This window comes from Dysidea avara, chromosome 4, assembly GCF_963678975.1.
Source record: "Dysidea avara chromosome 4, odDysAvar1.4, whole genome shotgun sequence".
Lineage (NCBI taxonomy): Eukaryota > Metazoa > Porifera > Demospongiae > Dictyoceratida > Dysideidae > Dysidea > Dysidea avara.
The window spans coordinates 22,471,619-22,497,733 of record NC_089275.1 but is presented as its reverse complement, the minus strand read 5'-3'; the positions used below and the strand labels follow the sequence as shown (position 1 = coordinate 22,497,733).

At 38.4% G+C, this 26,115-nt stretch overlaps 2 protein-coding genes and 1 long non-coding RNA gene across 3 annotated transcripts; 2 read left to right on the top strand and 1 right to left on the bottom strand.

The window, feature by feature from the left end:
- Positions 1–5,423: 5,423 nt before the first annotated feature.
- LOC136253102 (uncharacterized) lies at positions 5,424–6,168 on the bottom strand. The gene is made up of 2 exons (XR_010699955.1): positions 5,990–6,168; positions 5,424–5,791 (listed from the first exon to the last, which is right to left on the bottom strand). It is a non-coding gene; the product is annotated as an uncharacterized lncRNA (long non-coding RNA).
- A 1,987-nt stretch (positions 6,169–8,155) lies between these two features.
- LOC136254361 (uncharacterized) lies at positions 8,156–25,541 on the top strand. The gene is made up of 5 exons (XM_066047041.1): positions 8,156–8,244; positions 8,426–8,620; positions 9,081–9,194; positions 9,949–10,209; positions 24,777–25,541. Exons 1-5 carry the CDS (start codon positions 8,169–8,171, stop codon positions 25,376–25,378), a joined length of 1,248 nt encoding a protein of 415 aa, XP_065903113.1. The 5' UTR covers positions 8,156–8,168; the 3' UTR covers positions 25,379–25,541.
- LOC136254445 (uncharacterized protein KIAA1958-like) lies at positions 17,514–20,343 on the top strand. The gene has a single exon (XM_066047134.1). The coding sequence runs from the start codon at positions 17,843–17,845 to the stop codon at positions 18,611–18,613; it is 771 nt and encodes a 256-aa protein (XP_065903206.1). The 5' UTR covers positions 17,514–17,842; the 3' UTR covers positions 18,614–20,343.
- Positions 25,542–26,115: the final 574 nt, after the last annotated feature.

Below are 26,115 nucleotides of genomic sequence, written 5' to 3'. Positions count from 1 at the left end.
TAACACACACAGTGTGCTGACACACAATAATATAATACTTAAATATTGATGTATAGAACTTAAAAATGAATTTTTGTCCACAACGGCATTCCATATATAGACTGTATAGACAGGTTAGTCACTATAGACTATATAGACAGGTTAGCCACTGTAGACTGTATAGACAGGTTAGTCACTATAGACTGTATAGACAGGTTAGTCACGATAGACTGTATAGACAGATTAGTCACTATAGACTATATAGACAGGTTAGTCACTGTAGACTATATAGACAGGTTATAGTCACCGTAGACTATATAGACAGGTTACTCACTATAAACTATATAGACAGGTTAGTCACTGTAAACTATATAGCCAGGTTAGTCACCATAGAGTATATATAGACAGGTTAGTCACTATGACTATATAGACAGGTTAGTCACTATGGACTATATAGACAGGTTAGTCACTGTAGACTATATAGACAGGTTATAGTCACCGTAGACTATATAGACAGGTTAGTCACTATAGACTATATAGACAGGTTAGTCACTGTAAACTATATAGACAGGTTAGTCACCATAGAGTACATAGACAGGTTAGTCACTAGTGACTATATAGACAGGTTAGTCACTATAGACTATATAGACAGGTTAGTCACTATAGACTATATAGACAGGTTAGTCACTGTAGACTATATAGACAGGTTAGTCACTATAGACTGTATAGACAGGTTAGTCACTATGGACTATATAGACAGGTTAGTCACTGTAGACTGTACAGGTTAGTCACTAGTGACTATATAGACAGGTTAGTCACTATAGACTGTATAGACAGGTTAGTCACTATGGACTATATAGACAGGTTAGTCACTGTAGACTGTACAGGTTAGTCACTAGTGACTATATAGACAGGTTAGTCACTATAGACTATATAGACAGGTTAGTCACTATAGACTATATAGACAGGTTAGTCACTGTAGACTATATAGACAGGTTAGTCACTATAGACTGTATAGACAGGTTAGCCACTGTAGACTGTATAGACAGGTTAGTCACTATAGACTGTATAGACAGGTTAGTCACGATAGACTGTATAGACAGGTTAGTCACTATAGACTATATAGACAGGTTAGTCACTGTAAACTATATAGACAGGTTAGTCACCATAGAGTACATAGACAGGTTAGTCACTAGTGACTATATAGACAGGTTAGTCACTATAGACTATATAGACAGGTTAGTCACTTTAGACTTTATAGACAGGTTAGTCACTATAGACTATATAGACAGGTTAGTCACTAGACTGTATAGACAGGTTAGTCACTATAGACTACATAGACAGGGTAGTCACTATAGACTGTATAGACAGGTTAGTCACTATAGACTATATAGACAGGTTAGTCACTATAGACTGTATAGACAGGTTAGCCACTGTAGACTGTATGGACAGGTTAGTCACTATAGACTGTATAGACAGGTTAGTCACGATAGACTGTATAGACAGGTTAGTCACTATAGACTATATAGACAGGTTAGTCACTGTAAACTATATAGACAGGTTAGTCACCATAGAGTACATAGACAGGTTAGTCAATAGTGACTATATAGACAGGTTAGTCACTATAGACTATATAGACAGGTTAGTCACTTTAGACTTTATAGACAGGTTAGTCACTATAGACTATATAGACAGGTTAGTCACTAGACTGTATAGACAGGTTAGTCACTATAGACTACATAGACAGGGTAGTCACTATAGACTGTATAGACAGGTTAGTCACTATAGACTATATAGACAGGTTAGTCACTGTAGACTGTACAGGTTAGTCACTATAGACTGTATAGACAGGTTAGTCACTGTAGACTATATAGACAGGTTAGTCACTATAGACTTTTCACTATAGACTGTATAGACAGGTTTGTCACCATAGACTGTATAGACAGGTTAGTCACTATAGACTATATAGACAGATTAGTCACTGTAGACTATATAGACAGGTTAGTCACTATAGACTTTTCACTATAGACTGTATAGACAGGTTAGTCAAGATAGACTCTATAGAGAGGCTATAGTCTCTATACACAAGGTGGTTAGAATTATTAGTATACTAGTAAAATCCCATTATCCGTGTTACGGATAACATCCTGTCTCTAATGGCTACTTGTTTTTATTACTTAATTTCGGTTGTTGTGAGGTGTACTTGTGCGAAAAATCTGTGCTGAACATTAAACCCACTGCTGGATATTGATTATGCACTTGTCAATTTCATGCCCCACCCCCGGGCGTCCCCACACCCCAGGTGGGGATTTGACATTGCTTCTTGTCCCCACCCCTGGGGCAATTGACAGTTGTCCAATTCACTAACCAATTTTCGGTAGTTGCATTTCTAAACAATAAAATTGCATTTGCTATAATTTTACTAGCTACAGGGCAGGTTTATTACTAGTCGCATGCATGAAATATGCGCTTAGTCATCCTTGAGGTGTTGTCAAATCCCCTACTATGGGGGTGGGGACATAGTGGGGATTTGACAGCTGATTTTGTCCCAGTAGTGGGGAATTTGACACCACAATTTGTCAAATCCCCTGTATTCCCCCACCCTCCCCGGGGGTGGGGGGGTGGGGCATGAAATTGACAAGTACATTACTCAAGAAATGAGAGGTAATTTCAATGATGGTGAACCAGTACATCAACTGAGTTGAAAGACTGACTGATACTGAATTATGACTGGAATGCCAGTGTGACAGATAATTATGCTGCAACATCTGCAGTGGCAGCCCTTACAAGATAGATGAAATAGCTTCCGTGCCATCACAATGTATAAAATAGCTAACAATTTAATTGACATCAATCCGCCTGAAGGATGCTTACAGCTAACTAACATGCAGTATTACAGGGCCGGTGGAAGCTCTTAGTGGCTGGTCAGGCAACAAGCCAGGTTTTGATTCAGGGATTGTGATGAGTGTGGAAGCACGATGGGTGACTGTGCCATGAAGCACTCAGGGGGTCTGGGGGCATGCCCCCCCCAGGAAAGTTTTGAAATTTTCGTGTTTGTAAACCACATTCTGAAGCAATTTTAGCACTTTACAAGAGTTGATTTTAAGATATTGCTTCATACATACAGTATTACACTGACTTTTGTAACTTCCCTAGCTGTCACACTACCTTTTTATATGTTGTAAAGTCTAATTTCATTTATATAATTGATCAGGTTTTTACAGGCTTTGCCTTCTTACCTGTACCCCCAATAATAATAATAACCTACCTTTCAGCAGAGCTGGAAGAACGTCCACCGCACTGGTCATCATGTCCTTCGATCATTAGGAATATAATAGAGGATAAGCAAGTGGTAACGTGAAGTGGGTTGCACATCCTTTTATTGCATTAACGGTTAGAATGGTTGATGTCTGTCAAGAAACATATAAATTAGTGTATGTCATGACGACGTAACTACCATACAGAGCTACCTTATTGGTGTGTAGCTATATTAGCTTAGCTAGGCATGCACTCACGTGACTGGCTTGGGCTGTGAACATCTGCTACGGCAGTGGCCGTAGTGGCCGTAGTGCTTACACCGGCCCTGTTTTACTAGGGGTCATCCGCTCTGATTCACACAGTTGCAAACTCATGTTGCAGCTTGCCAACCAATGCAGCAACATCAACTAGCCTTGAAACTTTTAAAAGTAAATTGAACATGTAACTACCTTAATTACTTAGCTAACTACTTTTTTTTGTACAATTATAGACCTACTCAATTTTGAGTTTGTACAGAAATAATGATAATAAATAAATAAATAGACTGATATCATGTGATTCAACAATGGAGCAAAGATAGTAGGTTCTTGTCATATTATAGTATAGGCTACACTGTAGCATAGAGATATTATAAACTGCGGTAAACAGCAGTATTGCACCCACATAGCTAGCTATAGTTGTGCCTTTTAAAACAAATGTATATGTATATTAGTGAGCCCCATCACAAAGATGGTAGGCTTCACAGCTGTATGGAGTATGGGTAGGTGGCTTTCTCACGACCAGGTCTACTTCCAGGTTGAGAGGTCTGATGTAGTTGTATCAAGAGTCCATAATAAGAGACTCTTGATTGTATATAGAAGGAGTGAGCTGATGAACAATTTTATGGAATGTGGTCAGTACAGGAGCCCTGGCAATACTCGCAGACTCACACCATTACAAAAAAAATTTAACTGCGTAGCTAGAAAATGTTCTGCTCAAGTCAATATTCGGCCAGTTCGAGGAGTTTCTCGGGAGCTCGAATTTAACTACTCAGGTGGCCGGGAAAACCCCCAAAAAGGAAGCTGTTACCCTCAACCAAATTCACCAAGCTTGATTCTACATGTCAACACTTAAGAATCTACCCAAAATAAGCCGTGCCCCAGTTTACACAGAGCTGATTTTACATTATGTGTGTTTCCCGGTATAGACCCTTTGCAGGTGAGCTGCTGCCATAGTAACATCTGCCATCTTGAAGTACAATGCGTTTGCAACCCTGTAGCGTAGGGAGAGCATACGTTTAACCTGGTCAACCTTTGCTGTGGAATGCAGGAGAAGCAGCTCTACTTCCTGGGTATTGTTTTACTCTTATAGAAAACAACGCTATCAGGGTTGCAAAACGGGTTGTACTCCAAGATGGCGGATGTTGCTATGGCAGCAGCTCACCTGCAAAGGTCTATATGTACCTGAATACATAGTGACTGGCGATACAAGGCTCTAAATATTCTGCTTTTTCTCTTAAATCATCAAGGATTCTGATAAGCCATATTGGATCTCCATGAATTGAAGCATAGATATACTATACACATAGGGATTGGAAACGGAACTCACGCACTATAACATCCTTGTTTCGGTTTGCGTCATAGTGCGGTTGCTAAGAATGATGATGCCAGTGAGCAAGTGTGTCCGTAGTTTATCTGTTTGTCATTAACTTCACTTCAGGATGAAGCAGTTAAGTCTCCCAGGACAATAACAAAAGTTTGAAGAGTTTGCAAGAGCCGTATTTCGGCGAATTTTCGGTAGTGACACATTGGACGCTGGTGATTTATCCAGTTGTTTATTGACTGATTTCAGCGACCCGTGATCTTGTACTAAGTCGTATATTTGAAAGAATGGACTTTAGATGTATTCCATACCATACTGTACTGCAAGTGTGTCTGCAACTAGCTAATAGAACACTTGGTCCACCAGGCCACATTCTTCAATTCCCAGTCCAGGTCATTCTATGCTTTCATAGATTTGCAGGAGGTCTGTATGGAAGCTTTAGTACTTTACGTGGCATTTTACTACAAAGTGGATAAACATGATTGATTGGTCCCAGTATGACTTCAGTTAATTACACAAGCTATTCACCATTGCTACAGAGTTGGCTAAAGGTAGCCCCACCAGTACAGCCAGAATGTGTTAAGTCGACAATCTCTCACACTAACTAACGAAGAAACCATACACTTTGAATATTTTAAATGTACAATGTAATATGTGTACGTTGATTATGAATTACGTGTGCAATGTAGCTATAAGTGTTTTATGTCACTTCTTTTGAAAGTACGCATACTGTTTAAACATATAATTTGGTAGTGCATCTTGAGCTCTTGCTTGTTGGTCATCAGTACACTGTCATTTGGTGGATGTCTAATCATGTGGGTTGGATGATTTCAAAATTTTGGGAGATTCTGTCTTTCATCCCCATGCCATATAGCTTTGGTTTCAGAGCAATCCAACACACACTTTACACCCCCCAAGTGTGGTAGTAGTTGATGGTATGGTAAATTGATATCTAGCATTCGTCATGGGCCTACTAAAAGTCCACAAGTGTAAAGTGGTAAGCAGTAATTTTATACAATATGACAATTGATACAATAAATCCAAGTTGCCTATTACACTACACACTTGATATAGATTTCAAAACAAAACTACCTGAGCTGCTTCCCAACACATAGAATTTGTGAAAAGTCTACAAAAATGAGACGGTGTAGCCATAACATAATTCGCTTACCTCTCGACATACTGGTGGCTTGTTTATTACAAACAACAGCCTCTGGTGGTTGCACACGCATTCCTGTTATTGTGTACAAGGCTAGGTTAACCAATTCGTCAAGTTAAAAGCCGACAAATTGCTAATAGTTGGCAAATAAAGCCATAAGAAATAAATATCGTGCTCGTAACTACGGACAGTATCTATGGCGACTAACTAGCGCAAGCGAAACACGGATGTTTTTTCGAGCTCGTTACGTCACATTGGGAATTTGTACAGAGACGTCATGTGAGTTACTTCCGTTTCCAATCCAGTTGTAAAGTTTAGTGTATCTATGATTGAAGTATGTGGAAGTTATGGCTCCGTGTTTAATGGCTCAGTATATTTATACAATAGATGGTGTCATTCAGTTTCACAAATTTTTATAATATACGGTTATGGTGGTTAAGTTAAATGTTTTGATATGTTCTATTGCTCCTTGCCCTTTCCATGCATTTCACTCCCTATTTAAAATAAAAGTACGGTATATTTCTAATACAAGTACGTCGTTGAGTTCTGTAACTTTCCGGTACTGTTTCCTAGCTAGCTATAGTTTTTGCCATCAGATGGAGATGTAATAAAAGTACCACAAGCACTACAGCCTCTGGTTTGGGTTTTCCTACCAAAAACAAGGCGGTGACACACAGGCACTCACTGTAGGTAGATCTGCGACTGCAATAAAAGTCTAAGTCAAAGGTCAAGGCTACCAAATCCGTGCCAAGTGAAGGGTAAAAATTTTCAACCCACAATAGAAAAGTGCTTAAATATAGTCACTAAGTCACCGGTCAAAGATTGACAAAGGCTCTTAGTCACAAGTCAAAGCAAAATTTTGGCCGGTAAAGACTTTGACCACGGTTGCAGATCTCCCTTCAGCGCATACCTACATGACACCCCCTTGCAAGAATGTCAACCAGGATCTCGGTCACAATCTCCTTCATTGTGCTTGGCAGTGCTGATTGGGTGCAGGGGTAGATCTAGAAATTTTCAGAGGGGATTTCCACTCTGGAATTGCTACTTCAGCCTAGCTGCAAGTCGAAGACCAAAAAAAAAGGTCACCACATGCTGTTGAATGCCATAATGGTGATTTCAAAGACAAAGGTATGAAGTTTCACCAGTAGAAAAAGTCCTATTATAATACAGTATCTATAACTCTTTGTGATTTTTTATTACCCACACGAATCGTAGGGGTACACACTATTTTCAGAGGGGATTTCTGGAAACCTCATGAAGAAACCCCCTAAAACTACCCCTGGGATGCCTCACTGGAGTATACTAAAATTTAATGTGTCCTGTTTTGCAGTGGATCCCCAGACCCTATAGCTTCCAATACATGAGGTTATTAAACCCTATAGCTTCCAATACAGTTAGCTGAGCATCTTTGTAATCTTTTTTTCAGGTTTACTAGACACGTAACTACCCTATAGTTCCACAGCTGTGTTGTAGATAGCTAAGCATAGAAATCAGATATAGCTATCACAGCATGTAGAAAAATTGTGTCTGAACACCTACGCTACTCTGTTGCACGTACACATGGCTGTGTCTTTGTTATTATGAAAACACACACAGTCACACACACACCTACTTATATATGACCGGATTTGTGAAAAGGGTATTACATACACATCCAATTTACCAAATTTGACAAGTAATAATTGCAAAAATGCTACTATATTGCCTTGAAATTTGGTCAGTAGTGAGCACCAACATATATAGCTTAATGGATGGAGAAATGTTCAGCATCTTGAATACTAAGTTGGGCCAGGAAAAGTAGATTGTTAGTTTTTCATCAGCCACTTCCTCAGTTTTGATGCAGGCATGCAGTCATTTTTCATTGAGAAAGTAACCATAACTACTGCAACAGCAGGCTATATGTCAGTAGTCACTACAAGGATTTTCTTCTTACCTTTCTGAAGCTGGAAGAAAGGTTTCCCATAGCTAAAAATGATGGTTAAATTGAAATGCTGGCGCAAGTGATGATTTATAGCAGTAATGAATTTAGAGGTGGCAGGGTGGAAGGTGATGCTGAGAAATTATAAATCAACTTGTGGTCTTCTGAGTTCATAGAATTGAATGTGTGTGGAAGACCCCTTTTCACAAATCCGGTCACAGGATATGAAAAGTGAAAGTTGATGTACGTATATTCAGTGAACACTACTATCACATGTACACAGTTGAAGTCTGTTTTACTTCACCTGAAGGAGTCACCATGATGATGTCAAATACACTATATATGTTGGGTTTGTTAACAGTATATGTGAAGCATTATGTAACTAGTAGAAAATTAGAGATTGTTTAATTGATTAATACTTACATATGACTATATCAGTATTGTTGATTTCTACTAAATTAAATGCATGCATGTAGCTATTACATACTACAGAAGTACATACAGAAGTTATAAATAATTATAAAATCTAGGGTGGATCATTTTAATACCAGCTACCAGCAGTGATGCTGCTTTAATGATGGTTCCAGAATCTCAACAATATGATAGCAGTACAGACTTTGTATCATTTGCTTGTTTTGAAAGTGACTACAGTGAGATACCAGTGGAATGGCTTGATCCAAACAGGAATGTGATGACTCCTACTACAGAAACTGCTAGAATATGTGGTAATCTATGAAGATTTTATGTATACTAGTGAAATAAAATAAAATAAATTAGTAGAGTTCCAGTAATAAAACAAGAGATGATAGGAAAATCCTTACTTGGCATTGTAGCAATGTGGGAAATCCCTAAGTTTACTTAGCAGGGCCTGCTGGGGAATAGGTGCTAATGTGTACAGAACAGAAATAGTGATTGTATAATGATTGTTTGAAGCTGTCACTAGTTGGTTGGTTGACAATGTCTAGTTGTAGTCCATTCCATTCAGGTACTGTTTCTAGGGAAAATTAGTTGTCTATTTATTGATGTATGGTAGTGTAGGATTTTTGGTCATGATTAGATCTTGTACTGGTGACAGGTGACACTGTTGATAAGTAGCTGTTAGGTGTTTCAGTTAGGATATGAATAATCTTGAATGTATAACAGAGTTAATCTAGCACTGGTAATTACACAATCTTTATGTTGCAGTTGACGGCAGTTTCTTAACTTTTGATCCACCTGTGAAGTCTGATGCTGGAAGGTATTTGTGCAGGAGTAAAACTGATCATAGTACTGCAGCTGAAGGAGTATTAATATACTTGGGTATGTAAACATCACTAATAAGCAAACACACTATTATACAGAGATTTTGGTATTCATTTATTTCATGAATTTTCACATTTTATTAAAAAAAGTTGATAGAATCTGTTAGAATCGTTATTCAATATTCCAAGTTGGGCAAGCAACTTGATCCAAGATCAATTTCTGTCACTGATGTCTGTGTTGTGCAAAGCACAGTCATCAACTCATCATGCATGTAGGATGAAGGCATGCTTGAGCAAAAATGAAAAAAAAACATGACTTTTCTGAGAGTAAATCTCTGAAGACACTTTGAATTGCCTTATATATAAATCACTGGCTGTGGAGTAGACATTTGCCTACCCTGCCTAACCAGTTCCCCCACCGCTGTTATCACAATTAAAGATCATTTACAAATAATTATTATTATTATGTCAATACTTTCGACATGGTTTGTTCCTTTGTGAATGACAATAGTTGTTTATTTGACCTTTACACATTTAAATTACCTAGCTATACAATAATTGTTGTTGTTGTGCTATATTATGTTAGTACATTGTTCTCCTGCATATTAGAAAATGTTCATCTACATGTATACATGTATATTGCTGTAGCTCTTTTGTAATACTAACAAATTTCTTACTGCCATGTGATACTTCTTTAACAACATTGTATTATAGTGATCTGATATTTCAAACTTGTAATAGTACTGATGTGTACATAGCTAACCAGTACTGTTTATGCATTGAGTATTTACACATATAATTATTATATATAGGCCCTCCAGAATTGCTATTTGAAAAGAGCCAGACAGTGATTGTGCCTCATGGTGAACAAGTGGTACTCAATTGTACTGTGTCATCTTCACCAGATCCAGTGTACAACTGGTCCATCCCAGACACTTGTTCATCTTGTCCACATACCAACAGTGATAGTGTTATGATCTTCACTGCTGATATTACTGATAGTGGGGAATATGTCTGTGAAGCTGGAAATGAATACGGTGGAATCTACATGTTTTTTACAGTTATTCTTGCTAGTAAGTATACCGCTATATATGTATATGCATTTCATTGTTATACATAGATAATCTCCATATTACCTTTAGCTTTTCATTGATTGTATCATATCAAAAGTTTCACAATAATAATGGTGCAAAACAAACAGTACAGTGTGTCATGCAGCCAAGAAAGCTGGTGCTGAGTATATTGACAGGAAGAAATAAAACAGCTTTTTCACACATGCATAGCTCCATGGTCCTTTTCCAAAGCACACCATTTTTGTATTATAGCTGTCTGCCAGGTAGGGTAGACCATACAGCAAATTTGATCAAGTTCACAAAAGCCATTTGCGAGATAAGGGTGTTCAAAGTTTCTTTGGGTTTTTTTCTTATGCCGTATGGGGGCTACGGGGGCTTTGATTTATTTCGCACACTTTGCAAAAATTGCTAAACATGTACTTTGATTGTCTTGATCTTTGGCACAAATGAAGAAGTATAGTGGTGAATCCAAGTGAATCTGATGAATATCCAAGGAGTTATGAGTGTTTATTCATGTAAAAAATCAAACTTCTGTCATGGCTACAGGTAAATCGAGTATGGGAATAACTTGAAAATTGGTGTGTACATAGGCCGATCATCATAGCAGTGCCTTTTGATGGTTTGAAAAGCAATAATATGGAGTTGCAGCTATTAAACAAAAACCAAACAAGTGTAAAATTGTATAGCAGTCACTGTGGGGTAAATAAGGTGCACAAAATATGCTGAAAAAAATTACCAGAGCTTGAACCAGGGACCTCCATACCTAACACTAGCATCCTTAACCACTGAACCACTACTATCTTGGCTGTTCACCTCACGTAATTTCTGCTTTATGGATGAAAATTCTAGTTTGTAAATAAATAACTGTTTTTAATTTTATAGGTCTATCAATAGAAGTACTAGATTGTTCTAGAGCATTCCATGTACAGTGGAACCTCAGTTATCCGAATCCCTTGGGACCAGGCCATAAGTCTGAAAAGTCCATATCTCTGAAACCGTGCATAAATGTAGCATAGAGAACATTTTTAAATTTCAGTATTATCAACTACCCTAATATAACAGTCACTACTCTAACAGAACAGAACAGCTAGAAAGACTAGGCTCTTCATTGATACAGTAGGTTGTAGTCTGATAGCTACATTTTACTTACATGGAATATTTTTATATGTAACACTTTCACACCTCAGATCAAAGGAACCCACCTGGGCTACAAAATGTAGCCAGCCTACAACTGGGCACTGATTATATAGACGTAGATGCCGAAATCAATTGTGGGATCGAATAATACTAACGTAATTATGATGCACAACTTGGATTTTGCCATGTAAACCACACAGACGGAGAGTGTTTTGTTATCCTCGCCATCCTATGAGTTGAAAAACGTTTGGCTAAGGTGAAAACTAGTGCTATAGCTTATTCATTCGATCATTTCCACACGTTTTCGAATACGGACACACACCCCATCATGAAGCTACCACTCTGCATGGAATAACCACTCTACAAGCAAGCTTACCTGTCTAGGCCTTTAGTGAACTGCGTAGTATTCCCATAAACGATTCAATAGCACTGAAACATTAAACTCGCGTAACGGAAATTCTCCATGATTTTTCTAGGATATGTCCGTTTATCATAAACGAACGTAACCAGAACGTACTAGCTGCTGACCCATAATCGAAAATTTTAGGTATGCATATATATATATTACATCCAGTGGCTGCACTCGTATTGACTTGGGTGATTGATCACCCTGTACAGGCTATCAGCCTAATAAGTGTTACATATTAGCTGTAACATGGGAATTCAGGCTTTGCCTGATATGTATGCGGGCCTACAGCCCTCGGGCAGTCGGGCATACATATCAGGCAAAGCCCTCATGCCCATGTTACAACTATTACATAACACATTCTGTTACCATAGTAGTATCTATGCTGGTACAAACTAAGCAATGATGGTACATGACTTGAGTAAAGTGTGAAAAAAGAGATGATATTGATATGAACCATGAAATACAGTCATGTTTTTGAAGCTTACCAAATATTACCATGTAAATAGGTGGTCTTTATCAAAGGTGACCAAAAAGTGGTCCTTGGCCATCTTTGAGATCTAATTACAATGTGGTCTTTGTACAGGGGTGGTCTTTATAAGAAGGTAGTCTTTCAAAGGTGGCCACTAAACAAGGGTCTTACTCTAAGGTACATTTATATGACGATTTGACCAATTTCCATTTCCAGTTTCCATTTCCACTGTTTCCAATTGCCTGACATAACATGTACTCAACAAGCCTGCTGGAATGTTTAGGGTGGTGCCAAAGTGACCATCAACATCCTGTCTTGCAATAACAGTTATTACAATCACATATTTACACATGCTTTGAGGTTTTGGTATGATGTTAACACTTGTCAGCAGGAATAATTTATGGTTTACCAAGTGGGTGGGCAGGGCCGCCCAGAGAAATTAAGGGGCCCAGGGCAAAGAGTTAAAGTGGAGCCCTTGACCCAAGTTGTTAGGTGAAGACCAAAAAAAAAAAAAAAGGTCACAACCTGCTGGCAATGACAATAACTACCCATCACCAACCATATCTCCTTATCTATAAGCTTGCTATACTGCTCCTCTGAAGAATACTATGACTGCTCTATTAGAGTATTTAAATCTGACTGCTCTATTAGAGTATATCGATCTTTTAAACAGGTATTCAGGGGGCTCTTCATGGGGCCTCCTGGGGCCCCTTTCAGGCTGGGGCCCATTTTGCCCCAGTTGCCCCCCCTGTGGGCGGCTCTGTGGGTGGGCAATAACCAGTTTAAAGGTTTCTTCACTGGTTATTGGCTAACCTAGACAACACTGGTTAATTACCGATTATTTGCATACTGGTGTGCAGCACTAAAACTAGTGCTTAGATACAATTAATAATTATTATGTGCATGAGTTTATGAGCTCAGTATACCCTGGTATATATTGCAAACATAACTCTATAGGGTTGGTCGATTGATCACAGCAATCAGCACATTTGCATTATTTGAAGGCTAAATGACTGGGTTGGCAAAATAGAATAATTATGGTTAGTGTGGTCGTTCACTGTGAAATAATAATAATAACCTTTAGAAACATTATAAATTACTTTAATTTGTCACAGAGTCACCCACTGTTCTCCAGCACCTGCTTCAAGTGTGTTAAGCATCTTTAAAAGTAATTATTGTTTTACATTCTTGTAACATTTAGAGCTGTTTTAAGGCTCTTTCTGTAAAGGTCTGGAATGGTAAGATTGATCCATGAAGCAAGGATGATCTTCACCCATTGCTACCTAGCTAGTGTGTTATATAGGCTGTAGCATAGATAATGTCTTATTCTATTTAATTTTCCAAAAATGTGTAGCCTAAGTTTGAGGATTAATGCACATGTACAACATTACAGTACAATGTAATCATTTTTATATAATAGTTAGACGTCAAGAACCAGGGTTCTACCGGGATTTAGAAAACTCGAAGGCCCTGGGCTGTAGCGCCCTCGCTTCGCTCGGGCGCTACTAAGGGCCTGAGGGTTTTCTAAATCCCGTAGAACCCATTGGTTCTTTACGTCTAACTTATTTAGACCCACCATGGTAACAGAAATTTGAAATTCTGCTTTCACTAAGGTAGGCGGGGGTAACTTCGTGACGGGGGTAACTTCGTGACGGGGGTAACTTCGTGAATTTCGACTTTGATCGGCTGAAACTCTTTAATGGCTTGATCAAACGATTTGATATTTTCTGTGTATATACGCTAGGATATGGTGATTACTTTGAGTCCAAGTATGACACTCTAGCTTCTGTAGTTTTTATGAAATCGTCGTTCAATTGATGATGTGTAACAAAATTTTTGCTAAAAAAACTTTCCGGGTACTGTCACGGAAATATCGGTCCGGGTAAAATCGGTCCGGCCGGACCGATTTTGGATACCAAAACTGGTCCGGCCGGACCAAATTTGGTTGACCAAGTTTAGTCCGGCCGGACCAGTTTTGGCATCCAAAATTGGTCCGGCCTGACTAAAATTGGTCCGGCCCAAACTTTGTTGGCCACATGCACCCCCTGACCACTTGGACCAATTTTGGTTGGTCCGCGGGTGTACCCGGCATTGTGTGGACAGGTCGGTCCGTGCTAAGTATATTGTGATGGATCACTGCAGCCGACTTATAGCCTGGAAACTATATAAATGAGTAGCGTAGTTTAATTTCCCGAGTTCTGTGATTTACGGAAAATGCATATAGTAGCTAGCTAGAAACTAAATTCCATGATCTACACAGTTAAAAATAAAGAGTAACCACCACTCTAAAGAGTTCCCAGTGTAGGGAGGATTTAACACCCCATGGAGAGTAACCAACACTCTGAAGAGAATAGCTACCCATTACTCTGAAGAGTAAGTGACACCACCTTCAGAGCATGTGTTACTCCCCAGTTACTCCTTTAGAGTAATGGTTACTCTCCAGGGGTGTTAAATCCTCCCTACACTGGGAACTCCTTGAGAGTTGTTCATTTTAACAGTGTATATATGCAGCGATGAACACAGTCGCAAAATTAATGCTGTTTTAATTTAAAGCAGTGTGGTATGATAAAAGTCCTGTATTATTCTTCTCCATGTCAATAGCTAGCTGGGAAGTAGAGGTTTTCTTCCGGCATACATCAACTCAAATGCATGGTCAATGCTGGATTCATGCATGGTGGTCAATGTTGCATACAAAAACACAGGTAACAAAATATTCTTCCCAAGTACGTTTTTATATGCATGTTCAACCATGTTTGAATGTGAAAACCTTTTCTTGTATTATTGATATAAATTACCAATTAAATTAAAAAAAAAAATGTTCAATAAACTTCACAAGCATCATCAGCTCTGCAGTGTTTGGTTGAATCTTTCATCCAGCCTGTTTGTGTTGATTATGACAAACAACTATAGCAACATGATGGAAATCACCAGCCTATGCTGGATCACTTATACTTGAGGATGGTAGACAATATATAAAATCTACCACTAAAACATGTCTTATCTTCAACTTCTGCATAATTATATAGCTCAGAATTTAATTTGTTAATTCTGACCCTTGGTCAGTTTTTTATTAATCTGGGAATACCCATGCATGCACGCATTGTCATAAACAGATACACATATTATTTCAGGGACTGATCCAGAGGGGTGGATGAGGTGGCTAGCCACCCACCATGCATGGCCTTGCAGCCACTCAGACATGCATTATTTAATAATGAATATTACTGATCATGAACACTCTTTTGTTATATCAATATGAACTAAATCCCTACATTGCATCAGATTCCAATGCTAGCTGGCTATAACCTTACAGTAGATGGTAGCAGTATACATGAATTTATCTATGATCATGGGCAGTATATTAACTATTACCAGGCAGAGAACTTCTTGAAGGAAGATATGGGGTCTGCTTTAGGATTGAGTCGATTTTACTTTTATGTCTGCAACAACTCACCCTAAGGCTGTGGAATAATGTGACAGCATGCCTCAAAATTTTAAGTTGGCTAAGTAGTAAAAAACATACTGAGAATATTATAGCTATAACCTTTATAAGGTGATGTTTCTTCCTGTGGGGCATGTCATTAGTAGGAGATGATAGTTCACATTTAGTTATTAGTTATTCAATGGAGTAAACCTAAACTATCATCTCCTACATATAATCACATATGACAGAGAGGAATGTGCAGTATGTGCACAGGTGTTACATAGCAGGTGTATTACAATTTGTTTTAACCACTGGTGTTAACTCATGATCAGCCTGTATACTGGGATTACAAAATACATTAGGCCAGGAAACTTGATTACTAGTTTCTCATCCACAAAAATTCAGATTTCCATGCAGGCGGGAGGTCATTTTTCATTATTCATTAGTAAAGAAAATACTCCAAATCAGGCAAGTCTGTTATAAAGGTTAACTATAAAACCTTTTAAGAACTGTTACTTACTTATTAGCTACCACCGTTTCTGAGGTGCAAGTGACATTTGCTGTGCTGTAAAATGATAACCAGCCTTCCTAACATCAAAATACGTGTGCACATGATTGATAACAGCAATAATGAAATTAGAGGCGGTGGGGTAAAAAGGGATGTGGGCAGGGATGCGAATCAATTAATCAACTTTGTCTGGCCTTATTATGTTCACAAGGGCATGCTACTATAGCTATGTGCTACAAGCTAGATGATAATATTTCAGCCCTTCTTCCCTGATGTAACTATCAAGACATTCAAGACTCTCATCTTAAAATCTGGGCCAACCACCCACCTTGGTTTATTTCTGGATCAGTGCTTGCATCTCCTACTGGTATATGTGCACAGGCGAAAATTAGTAAAATTTTAAAAGTTGGTTAAGTAGTGAAAAGTATACAGGGAATATTATATAGCTATAACTTTTAAGGAAATGTTTATACCAGTATATAGGAACATGTGATCAGTAGGAGATGATAGTTCACATTTAATAATTTAATGGAGCAAACCTAAGCTATCATCTCCTACATATCACATACAAGAGAGGAATGTGCAGTATGTACACATTCAGGTGTTACAGATGTATTGTTCTAACCATTGGTGTTAACTCATGGTCAGACATTATATGTGCATAAGAGCACAGTACACATGCTACTGTGTATGCACTTCACTGTACAAGCCAAACAATAACAGCGTCAGCTTTTCCTGATGTATATATAAATATTAAGACATTTAGGACTCTCAACTTAAAATCTGGGCTAGGCTGGGTAGCCACCTACCTTCATTTATTTCTGGATCAGTGCCTGGTGATGAATGTTATAGGTGACTGCTCTATTAGAGTATCTCGATCTTAAGCACCTCCAATGCGGCTAGCTGATCCCGTGCATGCAATGATCCGTGCCCTTGTTGGATAACCTTTTAAGCACAAATCCATGCAGTGATAATGCCTGCAATGGTCATTATTCGAGATTGATAAATGAGAATAGCTATAGCTAAGTCGGCTACAGTGTTCCGTCACAAACAACTTATAGCTATGCATGCATCATTGGCTGCATGCGTTAGTGGTCCACCCGGACCCATTTTGGTCGACCAATATTGGTCCGAGTGGTCAGGAGTGCATGTGGCCAACTAGGTTTGGGCCGGACCAATTTTGGTCAGGTCGGACCAATTTCGGATGCTAAAGATGGTCCGGGCGGACTAAATTTGGTCGACTGAAAATGGTCCGGCCGGACCGATTTTTGCCCCGGACCAAAATTTTCGTTACAGTACTACAAAACTTGCTCTTAACCACTTAGAGGACCATGTACATTGTTCTATTCGACTCTTTTAACTTGGAGAAGTAGATAAAGTGTCTAGTGTAACTCTTTTCTGGCAACAATCCATGTTTCAGCCATGGCTATAGGCAGTGAAACAGGAGAATTCGTAAATTCACGAAGTTACCCCCATTGCGTGTTTTTTGACACTATCGGCTATTTCCTGCCATATCTCTCTAACCGATTACTCAAATCTATTGTAACTTGGCAAACTTAGACTACATAAACACATGTTGATTGTAGCCAAGTTTCGTATTTATTGGTTTTGTATATCTAAAGTTATAAACAAAAACGCAAACTTTTCACGAAGTTACCCCCATTTACCTTACATGACAATTCAATAATGGCTACTATTGCTGACTCTCAGGTGCAAGAACTAAAGGACTTCCTTGACAACGAACTGTTTCTATTTGTTTCGGACAGCAAAGCGGACACACCTACCAGCAACAACGTTACTCGTGTTGGTTTCTCCGCTCAGACCAACTTAACAGAGACAGAGATAGATGAAATGTTTCTTCAAGCCTTTGAGGAACTCGATGACAAGAGCATGTCAAAGTTACAAGAAACTGTTGTGCCCGCCACCAAGAAAGACCGTCACGCTGCGGCTGTTTCACAGTTAATCGACCAGTCAGCCATGGCCGGCAACAGGCCTTTTGCAAAACCCGTTACTAGCAAGGATATCGAACAAGTTATGAAGAGTGCAGTACCAAAGAAAACGCATCAAGACAACAAGTATTGTGCCAAGTTGTGGCATGACTGGGTATCCTATCGAAGGAAAGAAACTAATGTTATTATACCTTCCTTACACAATATTACGAGTACAGAATTGCAACACTGGATGTGTCCATTTATATTAGAAGTAAGAAAGAAAGATGGTTCTGTATTTCTTCCTAACACATTGCACCACATCTGTTGTGGAATCATGAGATTCGTTAGAGCCAATGGAATACCTACAATTGATATTTTTAAGGACAAGGAGTTTGCTCAATTTAGAAAGGTGTTAGACTCAGAGATGAAAAGGTTGCAGTCAGCTGGAATAGGAACTACACAACAACAAACAGAGCCAATTACATTTGCTGAAGAGGAAATACTATGGGAGAAGGGAATTTTATGAGACAGCACTCCACAGTGCTTGGTAGATACCATGCTGTATATGAATGGGCTCTATTTCTCTCTTCGTGGTGGTAAGGAGCACAGAGATCTTCGACACAGACCATCACAAATTCAGTTGATAGAAAATGCTGGAGAGAGACCATATCTAACTTACAAGGAGGATATTTCAAAGAATCATCCTGGTGGACTACGAGGCAGGAAAATCAAACCCAAGGTAGTGATACATCACGCAAACATAGAGAAACCAGAACGTTGCTTTGTGCGACTTTATAAATTGTATAACAGCTTGTGTCCCTCAGATCGTCCTGATAATGCATATTATTTAAAACCACTACAGAAGCCTTTGCCTGGATGTTGGTATTCAAGTCAACCTATAGGGTGTACAAAACTGGGTACTACAATTAACAGGATGTGTCAAAATGGTGGCATTCTTGGTTATCGTACCAATCATTCTTTAAGGGCTACAGCTGCTACTAGACTACATCAATCTGGGTGTATAGACGAACAACGAATCATGGAAAGAACTGGCCACAGAAGTGTTGAAGCAGTACACTACAAACAAGCCTCCAAACATCAGCAAGAGCAGGTATCTGATATATTAAACAATGGATGCATTGTCAGTGCAACAAAACCAAAACGGCCTCATTGTGATGATATCAATACTGAAAATACTATTGCACAAGTGAATTCCAAATCTGTACATGGTTCATTGTCTTTGGAATATTCATCTTCCTGTACTCCTGTGTTCAATATATCTTCTTGCTCATCTGTCACTATCAACTATGGGTGTAACTAATCACTGGACTGGACTACTGGACTGGAACACTGGACTGGACTACTGGACTGACATACTTTTGGTTTTTACACATTCTGAGATTGGTTTTATTGAGTCTAGCTAGCCAAGGGTCTTCAAAAAACTTGCAGCCTGCTACAGGAGTAAGCAAAAACTGAATTCTCACTACTTGTTGTGTTCTACAGCATTTATACACTTCTTAGTATTGTGTTTTGGAGATTGTAATACCTAGCAGTAGCTAACCAAAAATCATTTTACTATATTTGTGCTCCCTATCTTACACTGTATCCTTGAACTAAATAGCTCAGACCCCTGGGACACAACCTATCCTTCCTAGGATAATCTATTGTAGCTAAATTTGTTCCTACATGTAATATACAAACTCATTACACAACTGTAGAGTTTTTTCTGCTATCATGATTAGTTCTTACATGTGCTGGTTGGCGTACTATAATATGTGACCAAATTTATTAGCATTGTACAAGCTTGCTACTATCTCCAATTGGTTAACTATAACTAGCATATTCCCTGTAGCATACTGATAAGTAGTATAGGTGTATGTACTGTAGAAGAACATAATAAATAGAAGTGAAATCACTAGAAGTCAGTTTTTGCTTACTCCCACTCCTCATACTCATCATTTTAGTAACAGACTGCAAGTTTTCTGAAGGCCCTTGGTTAGCAGGAATCAATAAAACCAACCTCAGAATGTGTAAAAACCCAAAATATGTCAGTCCAGTAGTCCAGTCCAATGTTCCAGTCCAGTAATCCAGTCCAGTGATTAGTTACACCCATCAACTATGCTGGAAATAAATGAGACATTTATCATGACGTTATTGTTATTTAAGCTAGCTATATTATTGTATATACATGTCCATGTAGTGCACATAACCAGCATAATGATTTAGACTTCAACTCATTGTACCTTGACAGGTACTTTATAACAAGCCTCCCTCTAATTCAGTACCGTTCCAATTTAAACGCCCATGTGTTGCCAATGTAACAGGCACGCTTAATTGCATTTCGAAGCAGACTACAATTTGCTTGACAACTTGTTTTTGGATGTTGACAGCTGCTTGTTTAAACAAGAAATGTGGTGTTATGTAGTAGAAAGGAGCGTGTTACACCTCCCTCTTGTTGTGTACGGCTGTTACTAGCTATTTAAACGTCTGTGAGCTGCTAATGTTACAGGCGCATAATTTCCGTGTTTCGTATCGCCTCAGAGCGTGGTCTCTATTGGACATGAGCGTGGCTCTACGGGATTTAGAGACCACGTTTTCAGCCAATCAAATTTCAGTATCAAACTTGTTGAAGTCTAAGGGGTAATAGTTGGGGATACTAATGACAACTCCGATTGGTACTGGGTGGTGGATTGGAGCAGGTGGTAGACACAGTCTGATCTTGGGAAGAATGTTGCTGTATTATATTGACCTTGCATAAATATGACAAAATCCTTGGTCATGACCTCTGGTGTTACAAGCGATAAGGATCAAGACATACGGTAGTGTGTCGTGCAGCCCAAAAAGCCGGCATGCCACACCATGAATATAACAGGAAGAAAGAAAACATGATTTTCACACATATGTTATCTGATTGGAACTATAAATTTGTTACAGAAGTGCCTGCCAGATAGGGAGTCTACCTATCAAATTTGAAGTCAAGCCATTTCCGAGATATAAGTGGCCAAATTTTAATTTCTTCATTTTTTCTTCATTTCACACACTCTGGAAAATCTGCAAATGTGTACTCCAATCAAGCTGAAATTTGGCACACTTAAAGGGCTCATTAAAGTGAATCTTAGTACGAAGTTTGGTGGGAATCCCATGAACAACCTTGGAGTTCTGACCGACAATAAGATTGAACTGCTGTCACGCACACAGGGTAAACCCCTTGAAGGATTGAGTTCAAAATTGCTATGTGGATGGAGTAACCTATGTAGGGGTGCCTTTTGTGGTTTGAAATGAATCAAGATAAAGGCCATGGAGATATGACATAAAACCCAACCTGTGTCACAATTGACACAATCAAATTGTGAATAAAAAAACTTATGTTTTCATGCCTACCAGATATCCACTAAGAATAGCGCCAGTTTGTAGATGGAATAATCATCATAGAAGTCCTTGCAGTGGTATAGAAGAATCGGATTCAATGCCACTGAGTTATAATGTGAAATCCAACTATTTGTAGCAAGTGTGCAATCAGTCACCCTAATAGAACATTCAGTTTGTATACAGTTCAAATTACTTACATAATGTAAATAGCTAGTTTATTTTTAAATGACAGATTTTATTCATTTGATGCTGTTTCTGTTGTTCTTGTAAAAAAGAAAAAAGCACAGGAAAAGAAGTGATATCCACAGCTACCAGCAAACTAGATAAACTGCATAGATGCTGCCTGGAGAGTTCAACTACAAAAAAATCATCCTGTGGAGAGTTCAGCTACAAACAAATCATCCTGTAGAGACTTCAGCTACAAACAAGTCACCCTGTAGAGAATTCAGCTATAAACAAGTTACCTACAAACAAATCATCTGTAGAGAGAACAATTATAAATCACCATGTGGAGAGTTCAGTTACAAACAAGTCATCCTGTATATAGAAAGGTAGCTAGAAACATGTCACTTGTAGAGTTCAGCTACAAATAAGTCACCCTGTAGAGAGTTCAAGCCATCCAGTAGAGATATCAGCTAGAAAAAAACCATAAAAGTGCTCTGGGCTGGCTCAATAGTGAATATACTGAGACTTTGCATCTGAATAGACAAACAAGGGATGGTCATATCCAAAAGCTGATCAAGGGAGGTGCCCGTCCATGTCATTAGCTTACTATGTTACAAAGCGCAGGTCATGGTATATGAAGCCATATGTGTGCAATATATTATTTGTATTGGGTCATACATGTACTTTTAACACTGAAATATTGGCTCTGTTAGAAGTGTTTAAAAGCATGTTATTTTACCACATTTTGAAGTGATTACACCTGTAAATTTGAGATACATTCATGCTGCAAAAACAGATTTTGAATGCACTTGTATGGTTCCTGACCAGTTAGAAATGGGCTTATAACCTAGTTTAAGAAGTTTCAAAACATGCCCTAAGGCAATGATTTTGACGTGGCATTGTATCTCAAATGATTTAGTATACCTTACTCAACTTCCACAGAAAATGTGGTGCTTTTATCACAAAGTGAACAATTTCATCAAAATTTGTTGCTTTGCCACTCTACTATTACTAACTGTCCCTTTGATGCTCCTTTCCAGACAAAACATAACTGTAGCAGTTAGACTTGTAATGTAGCAGTTGTTGACTATATACTACCCCACACTCAGCATGTTCATGTGTAATAAAGTAATTGTCACTGTCGGGCAGTTTGCCATGAATAGCTTTGTAGACAGAGACAGTTCTTTATTACAACCACATACAATGTGAAGACATCGCAAATTATCAAAGTACATGTTTGGTACACTATGATTATACACATGCTATTGCATAATGTAGCCCATGAATCTGGGTTGGAAATTTTCTTCTGGATTCAGCAGCCAAGATTCTGACTTCCTGTATTGTCAGGCTTTAACTTTCTGGTGGATCTCCAGTGGGATAGCAACTCATATAATCTTCATGTATAGTTACACAATAACACATGCTCATCTCCTTAATAGTACTTATTACATAACTGATCATGCAAACTCTTATTATCTACCATGGTTGCAAATTATTGAGCATCATTGAATAGTACATTACATATGTTACTAGATATGCTTCTAACACACCTTGACATGTTATAAAATTACAATCAACTCTTGCGAATGATTATTAACAATTGGATCTACCAGTCTAAGATATATTATTCATCTCTAAACGATCACAAGACAAAAAATTATATTGAAAGTGGTAAAAAAATCACCAGTATCTAAAAAGACTTTTTGGCTGTCTAGACTACTTGATTCAATTTAATTCATTTAAGAAAAGACCAATGAGCTCATTTGGAGGCTTTGGCTATGAATTTGACAAACAGTAGTAAGTTTTTTGTTTTTTCAAGCACATGCAAGTCACAGTTGAAGGCATCACGTCCTGACAACTAAGACTATTATATCATCATATGACTCAAGAATTTAAAATGGGTATATACTTAATAATACCAATTTGGAAATACCCTGATAGAAGAAATCAGCATGAAGAAACAGGAGATCTAGTTATGGACAGAGGTGCTTTAAATTTAAATATGTGTGGTGTTACCTCCCAACAGTACAGCTACATTGAAAAGAGAATATATTTTTATTATTACCAGGGGTCAGAGTTTTTGTGTATGTAACTTTATTCCTGCCCTTGTGTGGGTGATGGGCATCCTGTGTGTGGCCCCATGGGTGTGTGGCTTCTTTATGTGTGTTCCCCCATCCATTAGATTATTATAGTAATATGAGTTGTTGTGAAATCGATATCCTCTGACATGAAGAAAGCCATCAATATTGTTATGTCTGACATCTGTGTTATAAACATCTGGAATCTGGCACACATACACCCCATGTACTGATGGTATTTTGAAGGAAAAGTATATCCCACTCCATACGAGTCAGGTTTAGATGAATCCTGGCTTCCAGGTAAAAAGCTAACCATTTACTACAAGTGTCTGTGTGATTATATGCAGTTCATGTAACAATTAGTATATAGTTGTAGTGCAATCATGCCTCCTGAATTATGCACCAGAAAGTACAGAATAATATGAACTCCTTCTTCCCTTATAATATTAATTGCATATTTTCTACCCCATCAGTGCACCCTCCCCATTCAACAGTACATCATTGTTATATTTGTATTCAGTGCTACCTCATTGAGTTGTGAACTCAATCAATTTTTACCACTCAGTTAAGGCAGACAATCTCAGTGTACGTACATGGAATGGACCACTAGTGATGCTTCCTTTATTGCTGAGACTACTATCTGTCTGTCATGTGCTAACTACTACACTGACAGGTATCAAAGCAAATGTTTTTTACTGGTGACGTGCTGCTGACAATTGACCAAGATCTGTCCATTGTGTTATCTATGTGTAAATGTACTGACACAGTCACTACTGTATATTATTCGTAGCTGAAGTGACTGCAATTCATAATAAACCACTTAAGTTCTATGCTGTGTAGCTAGTGTTATCAGAAAATAACAGGAAATACATTGAGCTTGCAGGAAATGGTTTCACTCTGCAAATGTACAAATACATAATCACATGATCTCAGCAGTGAACACCTATATAAGGCTCAAAAATAATGCTACGACTGCATTTAGCAGTAAGACTTGTGCGTCAGTTTTGTTCTTCAACAAAATGTGCACTGGGTTGTTGTTAATAATAGTGCTACTTAATGCTGGAACCTGTTTTTCAGGTTATGTAGGTGCTGGAGCTTGTTATGTACTGAAAACTGTGCAGGATGTTTGGTTAGAAGATCCAAATAACAACAACTATGGTAGACAATGGTTAATTGTTAGTAAGGCTACTGGATTTTCCAAGAAACGTTCTCTGATACAGTTTGAAGACATACCAAACTCTTGCCAAACTGTTAATCATGCAATGATGTACCTCTACTATGACACCTCTGCCAAGGCTAGCTGGCAAACTAATGATCAAGCTCCTTTCATCACCCGGACCATACAAGCCCATAGAGTACTCCAGGAATGGGATGAAACTCAAGCAACTACCACAAAGAGAACTTCAACAAGTTTATGGAATACACCATACCTTGGCTTGGATGACATTGATGCTCGTAGCTGTCCAACTGGCCATACTACCATATATGCAGTTAGGCCACAAAGTTTTGTTGAGATTGAAATAACCTCTGCAGCAAAAGAATGGAAAGCTGGGGATGCAAATTATGGAGTAGTGATCTGGGCTACTAATGAAGATCAGAATGGTCGTGATACACGCTTTGCAAGTACATCAGATAGTGATCCTTCAAAGCATCCATATGTTGTACTGAACTGTGACTAGTAATGTAACATGATCCATGCAATTGTTTGACTGTTAAGCATACAGATTAGCATGGCCATAGGATATATACATAGCTTGTAGCTACATCAATGCACAATTTTTGTAAATCCTGCATAAAACTTAGATTTCATATTTCAGGATCAAGCGGCCATGTATTACTACACATTATTGTATTAAATGCATGCATAATATAATTAACAGCATCCGCAATATGGGGTCCTATAAAACACACATGCTGAAAGACCCCATTATTAAGGTTTTACAGCACATGTGCTGAAGGTCTGTAGGACACCTGGTCCTACAGCCTGTTTCAAGTTGTTACATAAAGTGTATTTGAAAAGGTGAAAAATCCATGACAACCTAGGCAGCCTCAAACATGCAGCCATCTGATTAATGCTCGAATGCTTACAGGAGTCTGCCAGGCGGTCAGGATGTATTCTCCTCAACAATTTCATGTATATGTATTCATAGGAACTCTAGAGAGTGTCTCAAAGTACCCCATGTGGAACCAAATGGATTAGGGTCACTTATGCATAAAGCAAAAGTATGATCTCAATAATGAGCAAGTCTTATCGGTGTGGTCACAAGTACACTATACACAGTGCAGTGCAATAGCTGTGTTTTACTCTGTCAGTATCTAATAGGTTACAAGTACATGAAAAAATTTGGAATTTTCAACTAGAGTAGGGACCATAGCACATCGATAAAAAGTACTGAAACAAGTTGGAGTAGTCCAT